We start from the raw sequence: 19673 nt of genomic DNA on the forward strand, positions 1-19673 counted from the left end.
AAGTTCAAAAACTCCTGAATGAATACATTTTCTTTTGATGATAGTATCTCATACTTAAATTAAGATGACATTAAGGGAAAATTGCAAATAATTCATGTTGGCACCATTTTTTATGCTATTTATTGTTCAAAATAATCATGAAATCATTATTGTTTTTAAGATAATTTAAAAGTAAAAAGGTAATTTAACAAATTAAAAGGCAGAAAATGACAGATCAGAGTATTCAGTGTGCAGTTCTGCACTTCACAGCAGCGAATATGAGAAGTGTGTGTTTTTGTACAGCTGCTGAACTGACTTCAGTCACTGTGACTCTCGAGCACAATAATAAACAGCAGAATCTTCAGTCTTCAGGCTGTTCATCTGCAGATTCAGCTGTGCTCTGTTGTTGTCTCTGGAGATGATAAACCGGCCTTTGACTGACTCAGAGTAGTACTTGTTGCTGCCATCATAGTAAATAAGACTGATCCACTCCAGTCCTTTTCCAGGAGCCTGTCTGACCCAGTGCATCCCATAGCTGCTGTTGGATCGCAATACCTCTCGAGTGTAGCTGCTAATCCGCGTGTTCTTTGAATGAAGACTTCAAGAAGAAAAATACCAATTTCAAAATGTATTTAACAATAGAACCAATTCTAGATACAAATATTACAGAGCTCCGGGCCAGTTCATAACCCTAGCAACAACAGAGTCAATTGTCAGGGCATGAAGTCTGACAACCTAACTATCCCTTGGCCCAGTCTTTTATAGAAACACACATGCAAATTCTCAATGTTCATGCAATCCAATCCAGTTCCTCTGCTGGGATGACCTCGTCCTCGTCCTAGCCTAAGCTAGGCCAATACAAACAATTCATTGACAACTCCCCTTGATGTAATCAAGAATAATAGAAGTTTAATCATGGTGCCATCTTCTTTAGATGTTCTTGGATCTGTCCAAGCGTTCTCTGTGAATTACCTGCTGGGGTACATTGATTCCAGTGATACCAGTGTTAGGGTTAAGGTGTTAGGGTGTTAGTATGTTAGGGTTAGGGTTAACAGGTGATGTTCACTCTGCAACTTCAAAGGGACCAGTCCACCTGTGCTCTGACCACTTTCACTTGATGACTCTCAGAAGAACCCACTCAGCTGTGTGTGGAATTCCTGGATCCTCACTGGATGTGGTTGCTGAAGTTGCCTGTTGGGAGAAAACTGAGAGAGTCGTTTTTAGTTGAACAAAATAAGATTTATATTTCATAAAAGTGCTGGGCTGGCCTATGGATTTTCTGCTCCTGGTCCCGGAAAGAGAACACCCCTCTCGAGCTCAAAGGGGGTGAATCCTGTTCGGGAGCTTAACAGAACTTCTTACTGACATCAAGGCTATTGGAAGCGCCTGTGTCCATTTCATTCCACTGTGAGCACATATGTTGCCAATTTTGCTCTTCAGTGTTTGATTCATTCTTTCTACCTGCGCCTAACGCCTTCTCTACTTCTTGTAAATCTTTATTCTTGAAATGAGTTCTATTATTAGACCTAATTTGTTTGGGGAAACCATGTGTTGGAATATATTGATTAATCAAAAATTTAATAACACTTTTTGCATCTTCTACTTTTATGGGAACCGCCTCTGGCCAGCCAGTGTATGCATCCCCTGCCACCAAGAGGTATCGGACCCCATTGACTCTATCAATCATATCGGTGAAATCTATAATTTTCCTTGCCCTGCCATGAAAACTTGCCCTCATGTGGTCGAATTGTTGATTTTACGTTAAAGTGTTTGCATATTGAACATTCTCTGCATCATTCATGGTTTCCCGCAGTGTGTCAGGCCGTGGGCCTCTTCCAGAACGGCATCTAACAGACCGGGCGGGAAAACAGGTCTGTTGTCTGGGACCCGCCAAATTCCTTTCAACTTTCATAGCCCCCCTTTTTATGAAAGAGAACATATTTACTGTATGTTCTCCTTCACTGCTGAATGTGAATCCAGAGGCTGAACAGGTCAGTGTGTGAGATTCTCCAGGTCTTTTAACCACTGGTTCAGACTGGGTCAGAGTCTGAGCATCAACACCTGTTTAGACGATGAAACATCAAGTTAATCAGCTGATGACAAAAATAAAAGTCTGTTAACAATCAGGATGAGTGAAGATCTTCACCTGCCCAGCAGATAGTTAGAAGCAGCAGTCCTGTCCTACAGTCCATCATGTTCAACTGTGTGTCCCCTCTTCTCTGTCCTCCTCTCTGCTCTCACATAAGTAGACGTGGAACACATCTGAGTTTTGCATCGACTCCTCCTCCTCAGTAAAACTGGATTTGATTGTGATGCCTCCTCCTCTTTGGATGATGTGAGCCTATGATCAATGACACTTAACTTTGTCCAATTAATGATGCACCAGAGGTCCTCGTTCTGATTTGTGAGGTACCCCACACTTCACAATCAGCAGCGAGTCATCAATTGATCATGAATGTTTGAGTGACAGTATTAACACTGATCTTTGTTTAAAAAAATTATCACTGGCTGTGTGCTTTTATTTTGAGTGTTGAAATTAACTCTTGAGATAATTGAAATTACAGAGTAATACATGTATTGTTGCTGCATTATCCTTATGAAACAATTTTTCATACATGTGAAATTTACTTTTTGCATAATAAAATCAGAGGTTTAGAATTCTATGAAATCATTTATCATATGTATTTTCAGTCATTGGTCTTGATATATTTGTGTAAAAGCAATTCAAAAACGTTTTCTGATTTTCTATTTCCTTTTTTTGTGATCATTATCCCTCAAATGTTTCCTATAGTTTTTACATTTAATTTAATTTCTGAAGTCTTTTTCTCCATTATTTTTCCTCAACATTTCCGCCTCAATGTTGTTGTCATGATTCATTCCTGGTGTGACAGCGCCCCCTCTGGTGATGTTGTGTTGATGCTCTGAGGGGTTTTTGTTCAGCTCCACTGATGGTTTGTGTCATTGTGACTCTCTGGCACAGTAATACACAGCAGTGTCTTCAGGCTGCACATTCACTCCATTTAGAGTCACTGTGTTGCTGGAAGAGTCTAAACTGATGCTGAACTTGTTCTTCAGGGAAGCTTTGTAATATGGGGTGTATCCAACACGATGGTATCCAATCCACTCCAGTCCTTTCCCTGCAGGCTGTCTGATCCAGTTTGTGTGATGGCTGCTAACAGAATAGGAGACCTGACAGGTGATGGTCAGACGCTGACCTGGCTGCACAGTCACAGAGGCTGGCTGTGTCAACTGTTCACACTTCACACCTGTGAAACAACAAAGAAAATGCTGATTATTAAATCACACTCAAACCGATCACTGCTGACTTTGACAAATCCACAGAGAGAGACTCACATCCAGCTGCCAAGAGCAGCAGCAGAGCTGCAGAGAACATGGTTAATGTTGAAAGTCAGGTGCAGAGAACTCCACTGACAGTCTGATGTGATGGTTTTATAGCTGAGGAACAAAGAAGAACTCTGAATTTGCATAGAATCAAACATGTGAAGCATCACTGTTGACCATATGGAGCCAATAGAAGAGTGGAAACCTACAGTCAAATCATGTTTTACATATAAAGGTCTGCTGTTAGTTCCCTTATTGTAACCTTTTAAATATTGATGAAATTCCTGTTTAAGGTTTTGTGGGAATTTACTATGAAATCTACTGTGAAACTTACTGTGTAGCACAAGTTTATCATGTAACTTTGAATCACTAGAACTGACTTATGCATATACGGAAGAATGTGCTTACGTGCAGGCATTTAATCACACTTCTTGGTGCCACTTCGTGACTGGCTCATGAGGTACCGGAACTTACATAGAACATAATCATTTAAGGTAATAAGATGGCGTCGTCAGTTAATCATATGACCATTTGAGCACTGTTGCTAACTTTTCTGCTGAATATAAACCAACACCCAAAAAGGTCCAGCACTTTTTTTTATCTGTTGGCAGATGGAGAATGTTTCTCTCGTATTGTAAAAAGGCCCACAAATGTGTCTAATAAACTTTTTACTGAAGATCACGGATTCTCTGGTCGTTTCACGGTCCGAACCTACGAAGCAGATTTGCAACAGTTTCTTCCTGTTAAAGGGGAGGTTTTCCTGCCACTGTTGCTTGTTAGGGTCAGGCCCTGGGATTCTGTTAAGTGCCTCAAAACAATTTAGAATGTAATAGATGGTATTCTAAATAAAGATTGATTGATTGGTTGATTGATTGATTGAAATAAATCTCACTTTAACTTGGATGTTTGTATTTGTTCCTGTCTTAACTTTCAACAGTGAAAAAGGATATTGCATCATAGACCAAGAATGAGTCGTCCCAGGACAGACACCTGTGACCTCCCAAAAGAAACAGGTGAGAAAGACAACAAAAAATCCAAAAAAGAGCTATGAAATGTATTGAACTGCATCAAGGATTCCAGGGAAATAGAAACAGTTTTGCAATCACCTTAGTCCATTTTAAAATAGTTTTGATAGAGAAGATAGAGGTTAATTGTAGCTGAACAAACATAGGACCATTGCAGGTGAAAAGTGATTGGAGAGAGTGCTGGTGGGTGAAGGGGTAAAAATGTCAATGCTTAAAATCCTGAGTTCGCTAAGTCTCAGCCTTAACCAGCCAACAGCAAAGGCCATGTGTGTGTATTCATAATGTTTAAGCTATTATTCCTCATATATTCATCCCAAATAGTCAACGCTAATGAGTGTAGCTCTGATCCATTCAAGCATGTACTGGTGTATTGTGTTGTATTGTATTGTGTTATTTTTGGCTAAAAATACTTAATGAATTATGTGAATTTATAGGATTTATTAAAAATAAAAAGGTAATATAATAATATGGATTTAAAACGCCTAAAATAATACAATAGTCAGTATTCACTTCTGCTCTTCACAGCAGTAAATATGAGAAGTGTGTGTTTTTGTACAGCTGCTGAACTGACTTCAGTCACTGTGACCATCGAGCACAATAATAAACAGCAGAATCTTCAGTCTTCAGGCTGTTCATCTGCAGATTCAGCTGTGCTCTGTTGTTGTCTCTGGAGATGATAAACCGGCCTTTGACTGACGCAGAGTAGTACTCAGGGCTGCTGTAGATATAAGCGATCCACTCCAGTCCTTTTCCAGGAGCCTGTCTGACCCAGTTCATCCCATAGCTGCTGAACGTGAATCCAGAGGCTGAACAGGTCAGTGTGTGAGATTCTCCAGGTCTTTTAACCACTGGTTCAGACTGGGTCAGAGTCTGAGCATCAACACCTGTTTAGAAGATGAAACATCAAGTTAATCAGCTGATGACAAAAATTAAAGTCTGTCAACAATCAGGATGAGTGAAGATCTTCACCTGCCCAGCAGATAGTTAGAAGCAGCAGTCCTGTCCTACAGTCCATCATGTTAAACTGTGTGTCCCCTCTTCTCTGTCCTCCTCTCTGCTCTCACATAAGTAGACGTGGAACACATCTGAGTTTTGCATTGACTCCTCCTCAGTAAACAACTGGATTTGATTGTGATGCCTCCTCCTCTTTGGATGATGTGAGCCAATGATCAAGACACTTTTAATTTTGTCCAATTAATGATGCACCAGAGGTCCTAGTTCTGATTTGTGAGGTACCCCACACTTCACAATCACCAGCGAGTCATCAATTGATCATGAATGTTTGAGTGACAGTATTAAACACTGATCTTTGTTTAAAAAAATCATCAACTGGCTGTGTGCTTTTATTTTGAGTGTTGAAATTAACTCTTGAGATAATTGAAATTACAGAGTAATAAATGTATTGTTGTTGCATTATCCTTATGAAACAATTTTTCATACATTTACTTTTTGCATAATGAGATCAGAGGTTTAGAATTCGATGAAATCATTTATCATATGTATTTTCAGTCATTGGTCTTGATATATTTGTGTAAAAGCAATTCAAAAATGTTTTCTGATTTTCTATTTCCTTTTTTTATGACCATTATCCTTCAAATGTTTCCTATAGTTTTTATATTTAATTTAATTTCTGAAGTCTTTTTCTCCATTATTTTCTTCAACATTTCCGCCTCAATGTTGTTGTCATGATTCATTCCTGGTGTGACAGCGCCCCCTCTGGTGATATTGTGTTGATGCTCTGAGGGGTTTTTGTTCAGCTCCACTGATGGTTTGTGTCATTGTGACTCTCTGGCACAGTAATACACAGCAGTGTCTTCAGGCTGCACATTCACTCCATTTAGAGTCACTGTGTTGCTGGAAGAGTCTAAACTGATGCTGAACTTGTTCTTCAGGGAAGCTTTGTAAATTGGGTTGTATCCTACACGATGTGCACCAATCCACTCCAATCCTTTCCCTGAAGGCTGTCTGATCCAGTGTGTGTGATGGCTGCTAACAGAATAAGAGACCTGACAGGTGATGGTCAGACGCTGACCTGGCTGCACAGTCACAGAGGTTGGCTGTGTCAACTGTTCACACTTCACACCTGTGGATGAAGAGCAGAAGATTGAATCAGTGGACGTAGAGGGAACAGTCAGGGTGATCACACTGTCAGTGTCTCTGCCTCAGTCAGACTCACAGGATCCAGCTGCCAACGGCAGCAGCAGAGCTACAGAGAACATGGTTGGTATTGAAGCTGATCTGATGGGAGCTTCTCTTCTTCTGCTGCAGCTGACAGCAGGATGTCAAGTCTTTATAGCAGATGGACAGGAAGTTCCCTTTGCATAGAGAAGAACTCTGACAGGATATAAAAGAAGCACCAACTGTTCTGACACAAAACCCCAAACAATAATCAGCTCAGGTTAGAAACAATGTTATGTTGTTTTATTTAACACCAAGTAGAAATATATAGTTAAATCATTCATTCTTATTGTAAATAATTACTTGTGATTTGAATATGAATCACTGACATTAAGAGTAATCAACTAAATGTTTGATAGAATTTTTTTTGACATGTGAATAAATGTTTTTATCATATTCAATCTAATTAATTGAACATCTGATGTCACTTGTTCTTATCTTTTTACAGTAAAACAGGATATTTTATCACAGACCAGAATGAGACATCCTAGGACAGACACCTGAGGGCCCCCTAAAGTTAACAAGTGAGAAGGAAGAAAAAAATCCAAAAGGCTGTTTTGAAATCTGTTGAACTGCATCAGTGATTCCAGGAAAATGGAAACAGTATTGGAGTCACCACAGTCCATTTTTAAATCCTTTGGGTAGAGAAGATAGATTACCTGAGGTTAATTGTTTGTGAAAAAATATTGGAGCATTGCAGGTAAAAACAGTTGGAGAGAGTGATGGTGGATCAATGAGAATTAATAAATGTTCTGTTGATGATAGTTTATGTGAATGAAATGAAGATGATTTTCAGGGAAAATGACAAATTATTCATGGAGGCACTTTGCATTTTTTTGGTCAAAAGCAGTTGTAAAATAATTTAAAATAACATTTTAAAGTGAGGTCATTAACAATTTAAAAGGCATTCACAATAAAATAAAGACAGTGTTCACTGTTCACTTCTGCTCTTCACAGCAGTAAATATGAGAAGTGTGTGTTTTTGTACAGCTGCTGAACTGACTTCAGTCACTGTGACCATCGAGCACAATAATAAACAGCAGAATCTTCAGTCTTCAGGCTGTTCATCTGCAGATTCAGCTGTGCTCTGTTGTTGTCTCTGGAGATGATAAACCGGCCTTTGACTGACTCTGAGTAGTATGCTGCTGCCAGTGCTGATAGCACTGATCCACTCGAGTCCTTTTCAGGAGCCTGTCTGACCCAGACCATCTCATAGCTGCTGAATGTGAATCCAGAGGCTGAACAGGTCAGTGTGTGTGTGAGATTGTCCAGGTCTTTTAACCACTGGTTCAGACTGGGTCAGAGTCTGAGCATCAACACCTGTTTTAGAAGATGAAACATCAAGTTAATCAGCTGATGACAAAAAGTGTGTCAACAATCAGGATGAGTGAAGATCTTCACCTGCCCAGCAGATAGTTAGAAGCAGCAGTCCTGTCCTACAGTCCATCATGTTCAACTGTGTGTCCCCTCTTCTCTGTCCTCCTCTCTGCTCTCACATAAGTAGACGTGGAGCACATCTGAGTTTTGCATCGACTCCTCCTCACTAAAGAACTGGATTTGATTGTGATGCCTCCTCCTCTTTGGATGATGTGTGTTCATGTCGTCATTTCGTCCCACTGATGGTTTTACAATGGTCCAGTAATCAGTGGTCTGAGGTTTTTTTCAGAGTAAATGTGTCCTGACAGTTGCTCTAAAAACAGTTAGAGTAAATATTAAACTTGCTCAGTCTTTACAACCAAAAATCTCCACGTGCGTGTTGCAAGCCGACGACTCCTAAGTCATGACTCCACATATTTTGACGTGGAACAGAATTTAGGAAATCAAGACGCGAGCTGACTGAAGAAGGAAGTAGGTGTGAAGAGAAACAAGCATGTTGATGCTGCCTCCAGGGTTCTCTCCACAGTCTTTTAGTTGTGTGTTGTGTTTGCTGGTTGTTGGCATGTTTCTTCTTGTCATTCTTCATTTTTCTTCGATCACTTGTGATCACATGATATTTCTGACTTGCAGGACGAGAATCTGTATGTATGGTTTGCTACGTTGAGTTATCGGAGCACACTTCAAACATTATGAACAAAACAGTAAATGCCTGATTTCTTATCCTCAATCTTTATCTCCAACGGATAAAATAAATCTCTTCAGAGATAGAAAAACCTTATGTGTCTGCCCCACTTCAGGTGTGGAGATCTCTCAGGATTCCAGACACTCGGTGAGTCAGAAAGATTTTCACTGAAGTAAAGAAACTGGGGGCGGCACGGTGGTGTGGTGGTTAGCACTGTTGCCTCACAGCAAGAAGGACCCGGGTTCGATCCCCGGTTGGGACTGATTGGGGACTTTTGTGTGGAGTTTGCATGTTCTCCCTGTGCCTGCGTGGGTTCTCTCTGGGTACTCCGGCTTTCTCCCACAGTCCAAAGACATGCATGATTGGGGATTAGGCTAATTGGAAAACTCTAAATTGCCCGTAGGTGTGAGTGTGAGAGTGAATGGTTGTGTGTCTGTATGTGTTAGCCCTGCGATTGACTGGCGACCAATCCAGGGTGTACCTGCCTCCGCCCATTGAGCTGGGATAGGCTCCAGCCCCCCGCGACCCTCAGTGGAGGAACAAGCGGTAGAAAATGAATGAGTGAGAGAGAGTAAAGAAACTGTCTTTAAATACTTTATTTACATTGTAAAATAAAGATAGGCTTTTGTCCTTAAATCATCAGTTCACCAGGAATGTTTTGATATTAATATTAGACACTGCTTTGCATTTTAAATCTTCCTGAATTAATGCAATTGTGTTTTAAATTTTGGGCGTGTTTAAGCAGTTCGATCAGATCATTGATTAAGTGATTATCCAATATATTCTCAAGGAGATATTTCACATTTATGCAAAATTCTCTTGTAAAATGAAGAGATTGTTGTTGGGTCACTGACAAGCAGAAATGAATTGAAATGCAAAATTCAGACACGGGAGAAAGGAACAGATTCTTTCACAACTTTACTGAGCACAGGAGGCCGAACAAAAGAGTAGCTGACTCCTGAATCCAAAGAGGATCTCTTGTTTGACGTAGGACAAGTCTGGTAGGATGCTGAGCAGGGACGGGTGATGCCAGCACAGCTGCGGACAGGTGAAAGAGAGCACAGGTGAGGAAAAGACCACAAAGAATTTTCAGGCTACACAGAAGTGAGTGCTAAGCAGATACCACTGGAGTTTTCCAACAAACTAGCGCCGAGCACAAGGACGGACCGGCCTTTAACTAGCAGCTGACGAGACGATGAGCCACAGCTGCGCCAATATAGTGGCAGAAAAAGACCCCATCACTACTCTACTCAGCAGGGAGGAAAAGCAGACACACAGGGGACATGGGAAAGACAAAACCAAGGACAATTATAGGTTTAGAATGTTATTAATGGAGCATTCTCCAAGAGTCAAGGAGATTAACATTTGAGTCATTTAATTGATTAATATTTTAGGTCACACCATTGATCGTTCTATATGTTATATAGAGGTCACTCAAAAATATATTTCTTATTTTTCACTGAGCTCATCTTTGTGTGAAAAAAATCCCTAAAAAGTTCTCCATAGTTTAAATATTTTACTTAGAGTCTTCTCATGAAAAACGAAATGCTGGAAATATATTTGAAAAACTTTAAGATTGTAATTCAGTTTCTGAGAAGGAGGCACATTTGTTGTCTGTGGAGGTTTTTGCACAGCTGTTCCTCTCTCTGGAGTCACTGTGGTTCTCGAGCACAGAAGAAAACAGCAGAATCCTCTGCTGTCAGGCTGCTGATCTGCAGGTACTGAGTGCTGCTGGACACGTCTTCAGTCATCACGTAACCACTCTTGAAAGAGCTTCCATAGCTAGCAGAGTTTGAACCTGTATCCATCCTCCCGATCCACTCCAGAGCTTTCCCTGGTCTCTGTCGTATCCAGTGGATATTGTAGCTGGTCATGTCAAACCCTGAAATGGTGCAGGACATCTTCACTGTCTCTCCAGGTCTTTTACTTCAGGCTGAGACTGATCCAGTCTTTCACTCCAAACACCTGAAAGACAATAGAAATACACCCAACAACCAGGTCAAGCCCATTCTGGACCTGTCCACAGAAGTAACAGCAGCCCTGATGTTCTCACCGTGAACAGTGACAATGATCAGTAAACCTCTGATAACTGTGTTCTCCATTATGTGCTGACACTGCAGTTCTGTGCTCTGATCTGAGCAGAACTGTGTAAAACTGCTCCAGGCTCCTGTCACAAGTTCCTGCTGTTTTTTAGGACAGGGAGAGTTTGCATAGACGTCCCTCTCTGGGACATTTTCATAAACAACCCAAGACAATCTGAAGAGAGACACTCAGAATCAGTCATCATGAAATGTATCCATGGTGATCCATTATATGTTTAATGAACTTAAACCTGTATAAATTGTTTGTTTTACTTGTTTGTTTCATCAATTCATCATTTTCTTTATGCTCTAAAATCTTTTCTGCTGTTTGTTTCATGGTTTATAGATGTTTGTGCACCTCATCTGTGTCTTCAGCCTCCTCATTCTCTGCTGTCACAGAGTCATTAAAACTTGTTCAAGGCATCATTTTGGTTAATGCCAGTGAGTCTGGAAGCTGGATTAAATCAAGTCAGTCAAAACATGTGGAAACACAAACCAGCATTATCTCACTATTCTTCAGTGTTGAGAGTCCTCATTTCTTTCTCTCTCTCCATCTGACTCTCTTGCTCACACACACGCACACACACACACACAACACACACACACACACACACACACACATGCACAATCCTTTCCCTATCTTTGTTGGTATTTAGAGACATCATTTATTTCAAAGCTCCCTACCCAACCATAACTATACCAACTCATCCTGAGCAAATGGGCCCAACTTCACAAACAGGTCCTCCCATTGTCAGTAGATTGAGGATTGTGTTATTCAATATGTATTAAATACCAGTGATGTGCGGTGAGGTTCATGGCTGGTGAGGCACTGACTCCTCAAGAGTCAGATTTACGATGGTAAGAACTGAAAAAAGCATCTTATTTCACCATTTTTCCAACAGCATACAACTACTGATAATGCTTCATATCCCATCAGCATTCCTCTTTCAATTACACTCACAATCCAACACAAACATATACACAGGAACATATTTGTCCTATAAAGAACTTTCTTTTATAGCTATGGATAGAGCACCCATCTTGTGTTTTAAGAAATTCATATATTCTGGGTTAGGGTTAGTTTTTAATTTAATTTTGACCAACAGGAAAAATTTCTTTTATTTTTCAACTTTAAAATCTGTTCTTCAATAAATTTTAATAAAGTTTGCCTATCAAAATGATCAAACAAAAAAAAAAATTCTTTAAGGACAGGATTGCCTCTGTTGAAGCAGCGCTGCAGCGAGAAAGCACCTGCCAGTTTGCGTCCGCCCCCTTGAGTTGAGGCAGAGTACTGCACGCCTCACCTGCTGACTTTTCTCTGCACTCTGTTGTGCGATCAGCAGGAATATTTCTCTCACACATGCATGTAAAGTTCATATCAGCGATATGCTGAGGAACAAAAACTGGCACACGTCATGCAACCCAGTTTGTAGTGGATCATGCAGCCAGACGTGGGGCACAATTCGCCTCTGCCTCACCCGGGGTTTCTGCCCTGGATTTGATCGGTAAAACTCAAATTCGGCACATTTAACTCAAGAAAATGGCAAAAATGTGTAGTCATACTCAAATGAATTTTTAACACATGTCATTGGAAAATATTAATATTTATTTATGTACACTTTCTTTTTTCTTTTTTTGGTCAGGGAGGCACTGTCCACATGTTTCTTGTCATCCAGGCTGTCTCTTCTCCACGTTCTCTGCCGGTTTGATGTGAAATCTTTGGTCATCGGCTCAACTCAGTTTTCATTCCCGTAGTCATAGTTTTAGATGTCATTACTTTGCTCATCAGCGCTGTCTCTCTGCCTGCAGACCTGCTAACACCATCTGCTCCTGCTCGTCTCTCAGCCTAAATCCTGACTCACTGTGCTTCTTTTCCTGTTGGATATATTCACTGTGGTCCCGTTCAGTCAGATCCTGTAATTGTTTTCCACCAAATTCCATAAAAGAATACAACTAAATCCAGACAAATTTTTGGTTCAGTCTGTTCCTTCGAATTTATTTAATGTTGCAAATAAGGTTGTGAAATCAGTTGAATTTTTGCAGGAAATCCTCAGGAGTGTGGTGATTAATAAAGTTGTTATTGTAGCATTTTTTAACATAGTTTGTTGGGAAATAAGATAGAGTTCTGGTTATTGTTTTTGGTCAAAGATTGGACCATTGCAGGTTAAAAATAACTTACAGAAAAATGCTGGATCAACAAGAATTTATCAACTGTTGTTGAAGTGAACTATTCCATAAGAATAATTTATGTTAAATGAAGGTAGACCCCCAATGTGGGAAGATTTCAACTAAAATATTCAGATACTCCAAAAAACCTCGAGGTCAATCAGTCAAAACTATGCATAATTTACCATCAATACAATGTAATTGAGCTACCAGAATATTAATTATTTGAGGGGAAATGTGATGTATTTGTTACTGATGGGTTTAATAAATGCATAAACATATACAGTACATAGTTTGTAAATTATTAAAAAGTAAGGAGGTAAATTAAAGATATAAAAAGCAGAAATTATTAAAATAAAAACAGTATTCAGTGTGCACTTCTGCACTTCACAGCAGTAAATATGAGAAGTGTGTGTTTTTGTACAGCTGCTGAACTGACTTCAGTCACTGTGACCATCGAGCACAATAATAAACAGCAGAATCTTCAGTCTTCAGGCTGTTCATCTGCAGATTCAGCTGTGCTCTGTTGTTGTCTCTGGAGATGATAAACCGGCCTTTGACTGACTCAGAGTAGTACTTGTCGCTGCCACTGGGGCTGCTGATACGACTGATCCACTCCAGTCCTTTTCCAGGAGCCTGTCTGACCCAGACCATGTAGTAGCTGCTGAATGTGAATCCAGAGGCTGAACAGGTCAGTGTGTGAGATTCTCCAGGTCTTTTAACCACTGGTTCAGACTGAGTCAGAGTCTGAGCATCAATACCTGTTTAGAAGATGAAACATCAAGTTAATCAGCTGATGACAAAAATCAAAGTCTGTCAACAATCAGGATGAGTGAAGATCTTCACCTGCCCAGCAGATAGTTAGAAGCAGCAGTCCTGTCCTACAGTCCATCATGTTCAACTGTGTGCCCCCTCTTCTCTGTCCTCCTCTCTGCTCTCACATAAGTAGACGTGGAACACATCTGAGTTTTGCATCGACTCCTCCTCACTAAACAACTGGATTTGATTGTGATGCCTCCTCCTCTTTGGATGATGTGAGCCAATGATCAATGACACTTTTAATTTTGTCCAATTAATGATGTACCAGTGGTCCTAGTTCTGATTTGTGAGGTACCCCACACTTCACACTCAGCTGTTCTCATCCACCTGCAAATTAATTTTAGGATACAAAAAGAATGTCTGAAGGGAGAATCATGAGATTGAAGATTGTAAGTGAATTTGTGATATCAGACAGTCACTCATATTTAAGTATTTTCTTTAGAATAAAACAAACTGTGTCTTCAAATATTTAATCATTATCAAAAAATAAAGATTTCTTTTTTCAACGAGTCATCATTTGATCCTGAATGTTTGAGTAACAATATTAAACACTGATCTTTGTTCAAAATCGTGTTCTGTGTGTGTCCTTTTATTTTGGTTGAATGCTGAAATTAAACGTTGGGATCATTGAAATGACAGAGAAACAAATATATTGTTGCTGAATTATCCTTATCCTTAACAATTTGTCATATATTGAAATTCTCTTGTTGCATAATGAGATCAGAAGTTCAAAAAGCAGTCATGTATATTTTAGGTCATTGGTATTTATATATTTGTGCAAAACCAATCCAAAAATGTTTTCTCATTCTGTATTTCTTTTTTACTACCATTACCCCTTGAACGTTTCCTACAGGTTTTATATTTCATTTAAATTCTGGGGAAAAATTCTTCTCCAGCGTTTTTCCTCAACGTTGTTGTCATGATTTATTCCTGATGTGACTGCGCCACCTCTGGTGAAAATGTGATGATGCTCTGAGGGTTTTTGTTCAGCTCCACTGATGGTTTGTGTTATTGTGTCTCTCTGGCACAGTAATACACAGCAGTGTCTTCAGTCTACACATTCACTCCATTTAGAGTCACTGTGTTGCTGGAAGAGTCTAAACTGATGCTGAACTTGTTCTTCAGGGAATCTTTGAAGTAGGTGGTACCAGTATATTCCTGTCCAATCCACTCCAGTCCTTTCCCTGCAGGCTGTCTGACCCAGCTTGTCCAGTAGCTGCTAACAGAATAAGAGACCTGACAGGTGATGGTCAGACGCTGACCTGGCTGCACAGTCACAGAGGCTGGCTGTGTCAACTGTTCACACAACAAAGAAAATGCTGATTATAAAATCACACTCAAACAGATCAACTGCTGACTTTGACAAATCCACAGAGAGAGACTCACATCCAGCTGCCAACAGCAGCAGCAGAGCTGCAGAGAACATGGTTAATGTTGAAAGTCAGGTGCAGAGAACTCCACTGACAGTCTGATGTGACGGTTTTATAGCTGAGGAACAAAGAACTCTGAATTTGCATAGAATCAAACATGTGAAGCATCACTGTTGACCAAATAGAGCCAATAGGAGAGTGGAAACCTACAGTCAAATCATGTTTTACATGTGAAGGTTTGCTGTTAGTTACATGATTGTAACCTTTTAAAATATTCATGAAAATCCTGCTCAAGGTTTCTTCCTGTAAAGAGGAGTTTTTCCTGCCACTGTTGCTGATTGGGGTCAGACCCTGGGATTCTGTAAAGTGCTTCGAAATAATTTTGAATGTAACAGACGCTATATAAATAAAGATTGACTGAAATAAATCTCACTTGAACTTTGATGGTTGCATTTGTTCCTGTCTTAACTTTCAACAGTAAAAAAGGATATTGCATTATAGACCAAAAATGAGTCGTCCCAGGACAGACACCTGAGGCCTCCCAAAAGAAACAGGTGAGAAAGACAACAAAAAATCCAAAAGAGAGCTACGAAATTTACTGAACTGCATCAGAGATTCCAGGGAAATGGAGACAGTATTGGAGTCACCTTAGCTGATTTTTAATAGTTTTGATAGAGAAGATGGAGGGTAATTGTTGCTGAACAAAGACTGGACCATTGCAGGTTAAAAACTGATTGGAGAGAGTGCTGGTGGGTCAATGAGAATTAATACATTTTCTGTTGATCAATCAATCAATCTTTATTTGTATAGCGTCTGTTACAATCAAAACTGTTTCTCGGCGCTTTCCAGAATCCCACGGCCTGACCCCCAACAAGCAACAGTGGCAAGGAAAAACTCCCCTTTAACAGGAATAAAGCTTGTGCAGGACCAGGCTCATGTAGGGGGACCCTCCTGCAGATGGCTGGCTGGGTAGAGAGAGAGGAGAAGAGGGGAGGACAGGTAGAGGAGAGAATAGGTAGGAGAGGAGAGGAGAGAATAGGCATAGATCATAGAAAATACACATAGAAATACATTATATTCAGTAAAGTAAGCTGCCGGTAGAGTCAAGTTGAGTGGGTCAGCGGGGTCAGAGGTCACTATGCAGCTCTGAAGGCGCGATAACTGTAGATAAATACAGAAAGGGGGGGAGAAGCAAAAATACTACACAAGAAATAAGAGCAGAGGAGACCATTTCCCAGTGGGGTGAGAGATACCTGTCAGGTGATCATGTTTCTGAAGCCCGGCAGCCTTGGCCTATTAGACGATTAGACGACCCCTTAAGTATGATAATTTGTCTGTCTAGGATGATAACTGGAACTACAGAATTAGTAACAATAAGCTTTTTCAAAGAGGTAGGTTTTAAGTCTGATCTTAAAAGTAGCGATGGAGTCAGCCTCCCGTACCTGGACAGGGAACTGGTTCCATAGCAGGGAGGCCTGGTAGCTAAATGCTCGGCCCCCCATTTTACCTCTAGAGACTCTGGGGACCACAAGTAGACCAGCATTCTGAGAGTGGAGCAGTCACACATGGGATGATAAGGTGTCACTAGCTCCTTCAGGTAGGATGGAGCTAGGCCTCTGAGGACCTTGTAGGTCAGAAGAAGAATTTTAAAAATTATTCTAAATTTAACTGGCAGCCAATGAAGAGACGCGTTTAGAGGAGTTACGTGATCCCTTTTGTCACTACCTGTCAGAACTCTGGCTGCAGCATTTTGGATCACCTGGAGGCTTCTTAAAGAGGTGTTTGGACACACTGATAATAAAGAATTACAATAGTCCAGCCTGGAAGTAACAAATGCATGGACTAACTTTTCAGCATCATGCTGCGTCAGTAGTTTCCTGATCTTTGTGATGTTCCTCAGGTGAAAAGGGGCACTTCTAGAGACTGTTTTAATGTGTGAGTTGAAGGAGAGATTTTGATCAAAGGTTATTCCAAGATTCCTCACAGAAAGACTAGATGTCAATGAGATACCAACTAGAGTGATCATGTGATCTAATCTATCCCTGAGAGGTTCAGAACCAAACACCATGACCTCAGTTTTTCCTGAGTTAAGGAGGCGGAAATTTGAAGACATCCAAGACTTCATGTCTTTATGGCAGGTCTGAAGCTTCACTAACTGCTCTGTCTCCTCTTTTTTCATGGATAAATAAAGCTGTGTGTCATCAGCATAACAATGATGATAGTTTATGTTAATTAAATGAAGATGACTTTAAGGGAAATTTACATTAGTTTTGGTCAAAAACAGTTGTAAAAAATTTGAAAATAACTTTTAAAAGGCAAACATTATTAAAATAAAGACAGTGTTCAGTGTTCACCTCAGCTCTTTGCAGCAGTAAATATGAGAAGTGTGTGTTTTGTTCAGCTGCTGAACTGACTTCAGTCACTGTGACCATCGAGCACAATAATAAATAGCAGAATCTTCAGTCTTCAGGCTGTTCATCTGCAGATTCAGCTGTGCTCTGTTGTTGTCTCTGGAGATGATAAAACGGCCTTTGACTGACTCAGAGTAGTACTTGTAGCTGCTACTGGTGCACTTTTAATTTTGTCCAATTAATGATGTACCAGTGGTCCTAGTTCTGATTTGTGAGGTACCCCACACTTCACACTCAGCTGTTCTCATCCACCTGCAAATTAATTTTACAATACAAAAAGATTGTCTAAAGGGAGAATCGTGCGATCAAGGAATTTTCAATAGATTGGTGACATCACTGATATTTAAGTTTTTTCACTCGAGTAAAAAACTGTGTCAAGTATTTAATTGACATTTTTTTTAAAAAGCATATTTTTTTCCATCAGTCATCAATTGATCATTTATGTTTGAGTTACAGAATTAAACACTGATCTTTGTTTAAAAAAATCGTCAACTGGGTGTGTGTGCTTTTATTTTGATTGAATGTTGAAATTAACTGTTGAGATCATTGAAATTACAGAGAAACAAATATATTGTTCTGCATTATTCTCATGAAACAATTTGTCATACATGGGAAATTCACCTGTTGTATCATGAGATCAGAAGTTTAGCATTCTATAAAATCAATTATCATATATATTTTATCATTGGTATTTATATATTTGTGCAAAAGTATGGTAATCCAAAAAATTTTTTTTTTTGTATTCTTTTTTACTACCATTATCCCTTGAACGTTTCCTACAGGTTTTAGATTTCATTTAAATTCTGGGGTAAAAGTATTTTTTTACCCCAGAAAGTCTCCAGCATTTTTCCTCAAACTTTCTGAGTCAATGATGTTGTCATGATTCATTCCTGGTGTGACAGCGCCCCCTCTGGTGATGTTGTGTTGATGCTCTGAGGGTTTTTGTTCAGCTCCACTGATGGTTTGTGTCATTGTGACTCTCTGGCACAGTAATACACAGCAGTGTCTTCAGGCTGCACATTCACTCCATTTAGAGTCACTGTGTTGCTGGAAGAGTCTAAACTGATGCTGAACTTGTTCTTCAGAGAAGCTTTGAAAAGTGGGTCATATCCAACACGATGTGCACCAATCCACTCCAGTCCTTTCCGCAGGGCTGTCTGATCCAGTGTGTGTGATGGCTGCTAACAGAATAGGAGACCTGACAGGTGACGGTCAGACACTGACCTGGCTGCACAGTCACAGAGGCTGGCTGTGTCAACTGTTCACACTTCATACCTGTGGATGAAGAGCAGAAGATTGAATCAGTGGACGTAGAGGGAACAGTCAGGATGATCACACTGTCAGTGTCTCTGCCTCAGTCAGACTCACAGGATCCAGCTGCCAACAGCAGCAGCAGAGCTACAGAGAACATGGTTGGGATTGAAGCTGATCTGATGGGAGCTTCTCTTCTTCTGCTGCAGCTGACAGCAGGATGTCAAGTCTTTATAGCAGATGGACAGGAAGTTCCCTTTGCATAGAGAAGAACTGTGACAGGAAATAAAAAGAAGCACCAACTGTTCTGACCACAAAACACCAAACAGAAATCAGCTCAGGGTAGCATTAATGTTATGTTGTTTTATTTAACACTAAGTAGAAATATATAGGTAAATATTTCATTCTTATTGTAAATAATTACTTGTGATTTGGATATGAATCACTGAGATTAAGAGTAATCAACTAAATGTTTGATAGATTTTTTTTTTTTACATGTTTATGTTTAAGTTTCTTCGTAAAAAAAATCATATAAATTCTTCTTTACCAATAGGTATAGAAATTAGGTCAATTTAAACTGAAAAAAAATGCCGAGTGTGAAGGTGAGTAGTTGGAAAATAGAAATGATAAACTTTCTTTTAGTGAATATTCTGTACATCAGATATATCAGATACTGACAATGTGTCATTGCACATTCATAGTACCTTCAGTCAATTCACCTCTGAATAAATGTTTTTATCATATTCAATCTAATTAATTGAACATCTGATGTCACTTGTTTTTGTCTTTTAAAAGTCAAACAGGATATTTTATCACAGACCAGAATGAGACATCCTAGGACAGACACCTGAGGGCCCCCTAAAGTAACAAGTGAGAAGGAAGAAAAAAATCCAAAAGGCTGTTTTGAAATCTGTTGAACTGCATCAGTGAATCCAGAAAAATGGAGACAGTATTGGAGTCACCATAGTCCATTTTTAAATCCTTTGGGTAGA

General features: G+C 39.8%; 2 gene segments (V, D, J or C); both read right to left on the reverse strand.

Annotated features, from left to right (window-relative positions):
* Positions 1 to 4907: 4907 nt before the first annotated feature.
* LOC130514580 (immunoglobulin heavy variable 3-48-like) lies at positions 4908 to 7988 on the reverse strand. The segment is given in 2 exon segments: positions 4908 to 5230; positions 7926 to 7988. Coding segments are annotated over 2 exon segments (357 nt in total).
* A 1496-nt stretch (positions 7989 to 9484) lies between these two features.
* Positions 9485 to 10732, reverse strand: LOC130514585 (Ig heavy chain V region 186-1-like). The segment is given in 2 exon segments: positions 9485 to 10548; positions 10637 to 10732. Coding segments are annotated over 2 exon segments (362 nt in total).
* Between the last annotated feature and the right edge of the window lie 8941 nt (positions 10733 to 19673).

This window comes from Takifugu flavidus, chromosome 18, assembly GCF_003711565.1.
Source record: "Takifugu flavidus isolate HTHZ2018 chromosome 18, ASM371156v2, whole genome shotgun sequence".
NCBI lineage: Eukaryota > Metazoa > Chordata > Actinopteri > Tetraodontiformes > Tetraodontidae > Takifugu > Takifugu flavidus.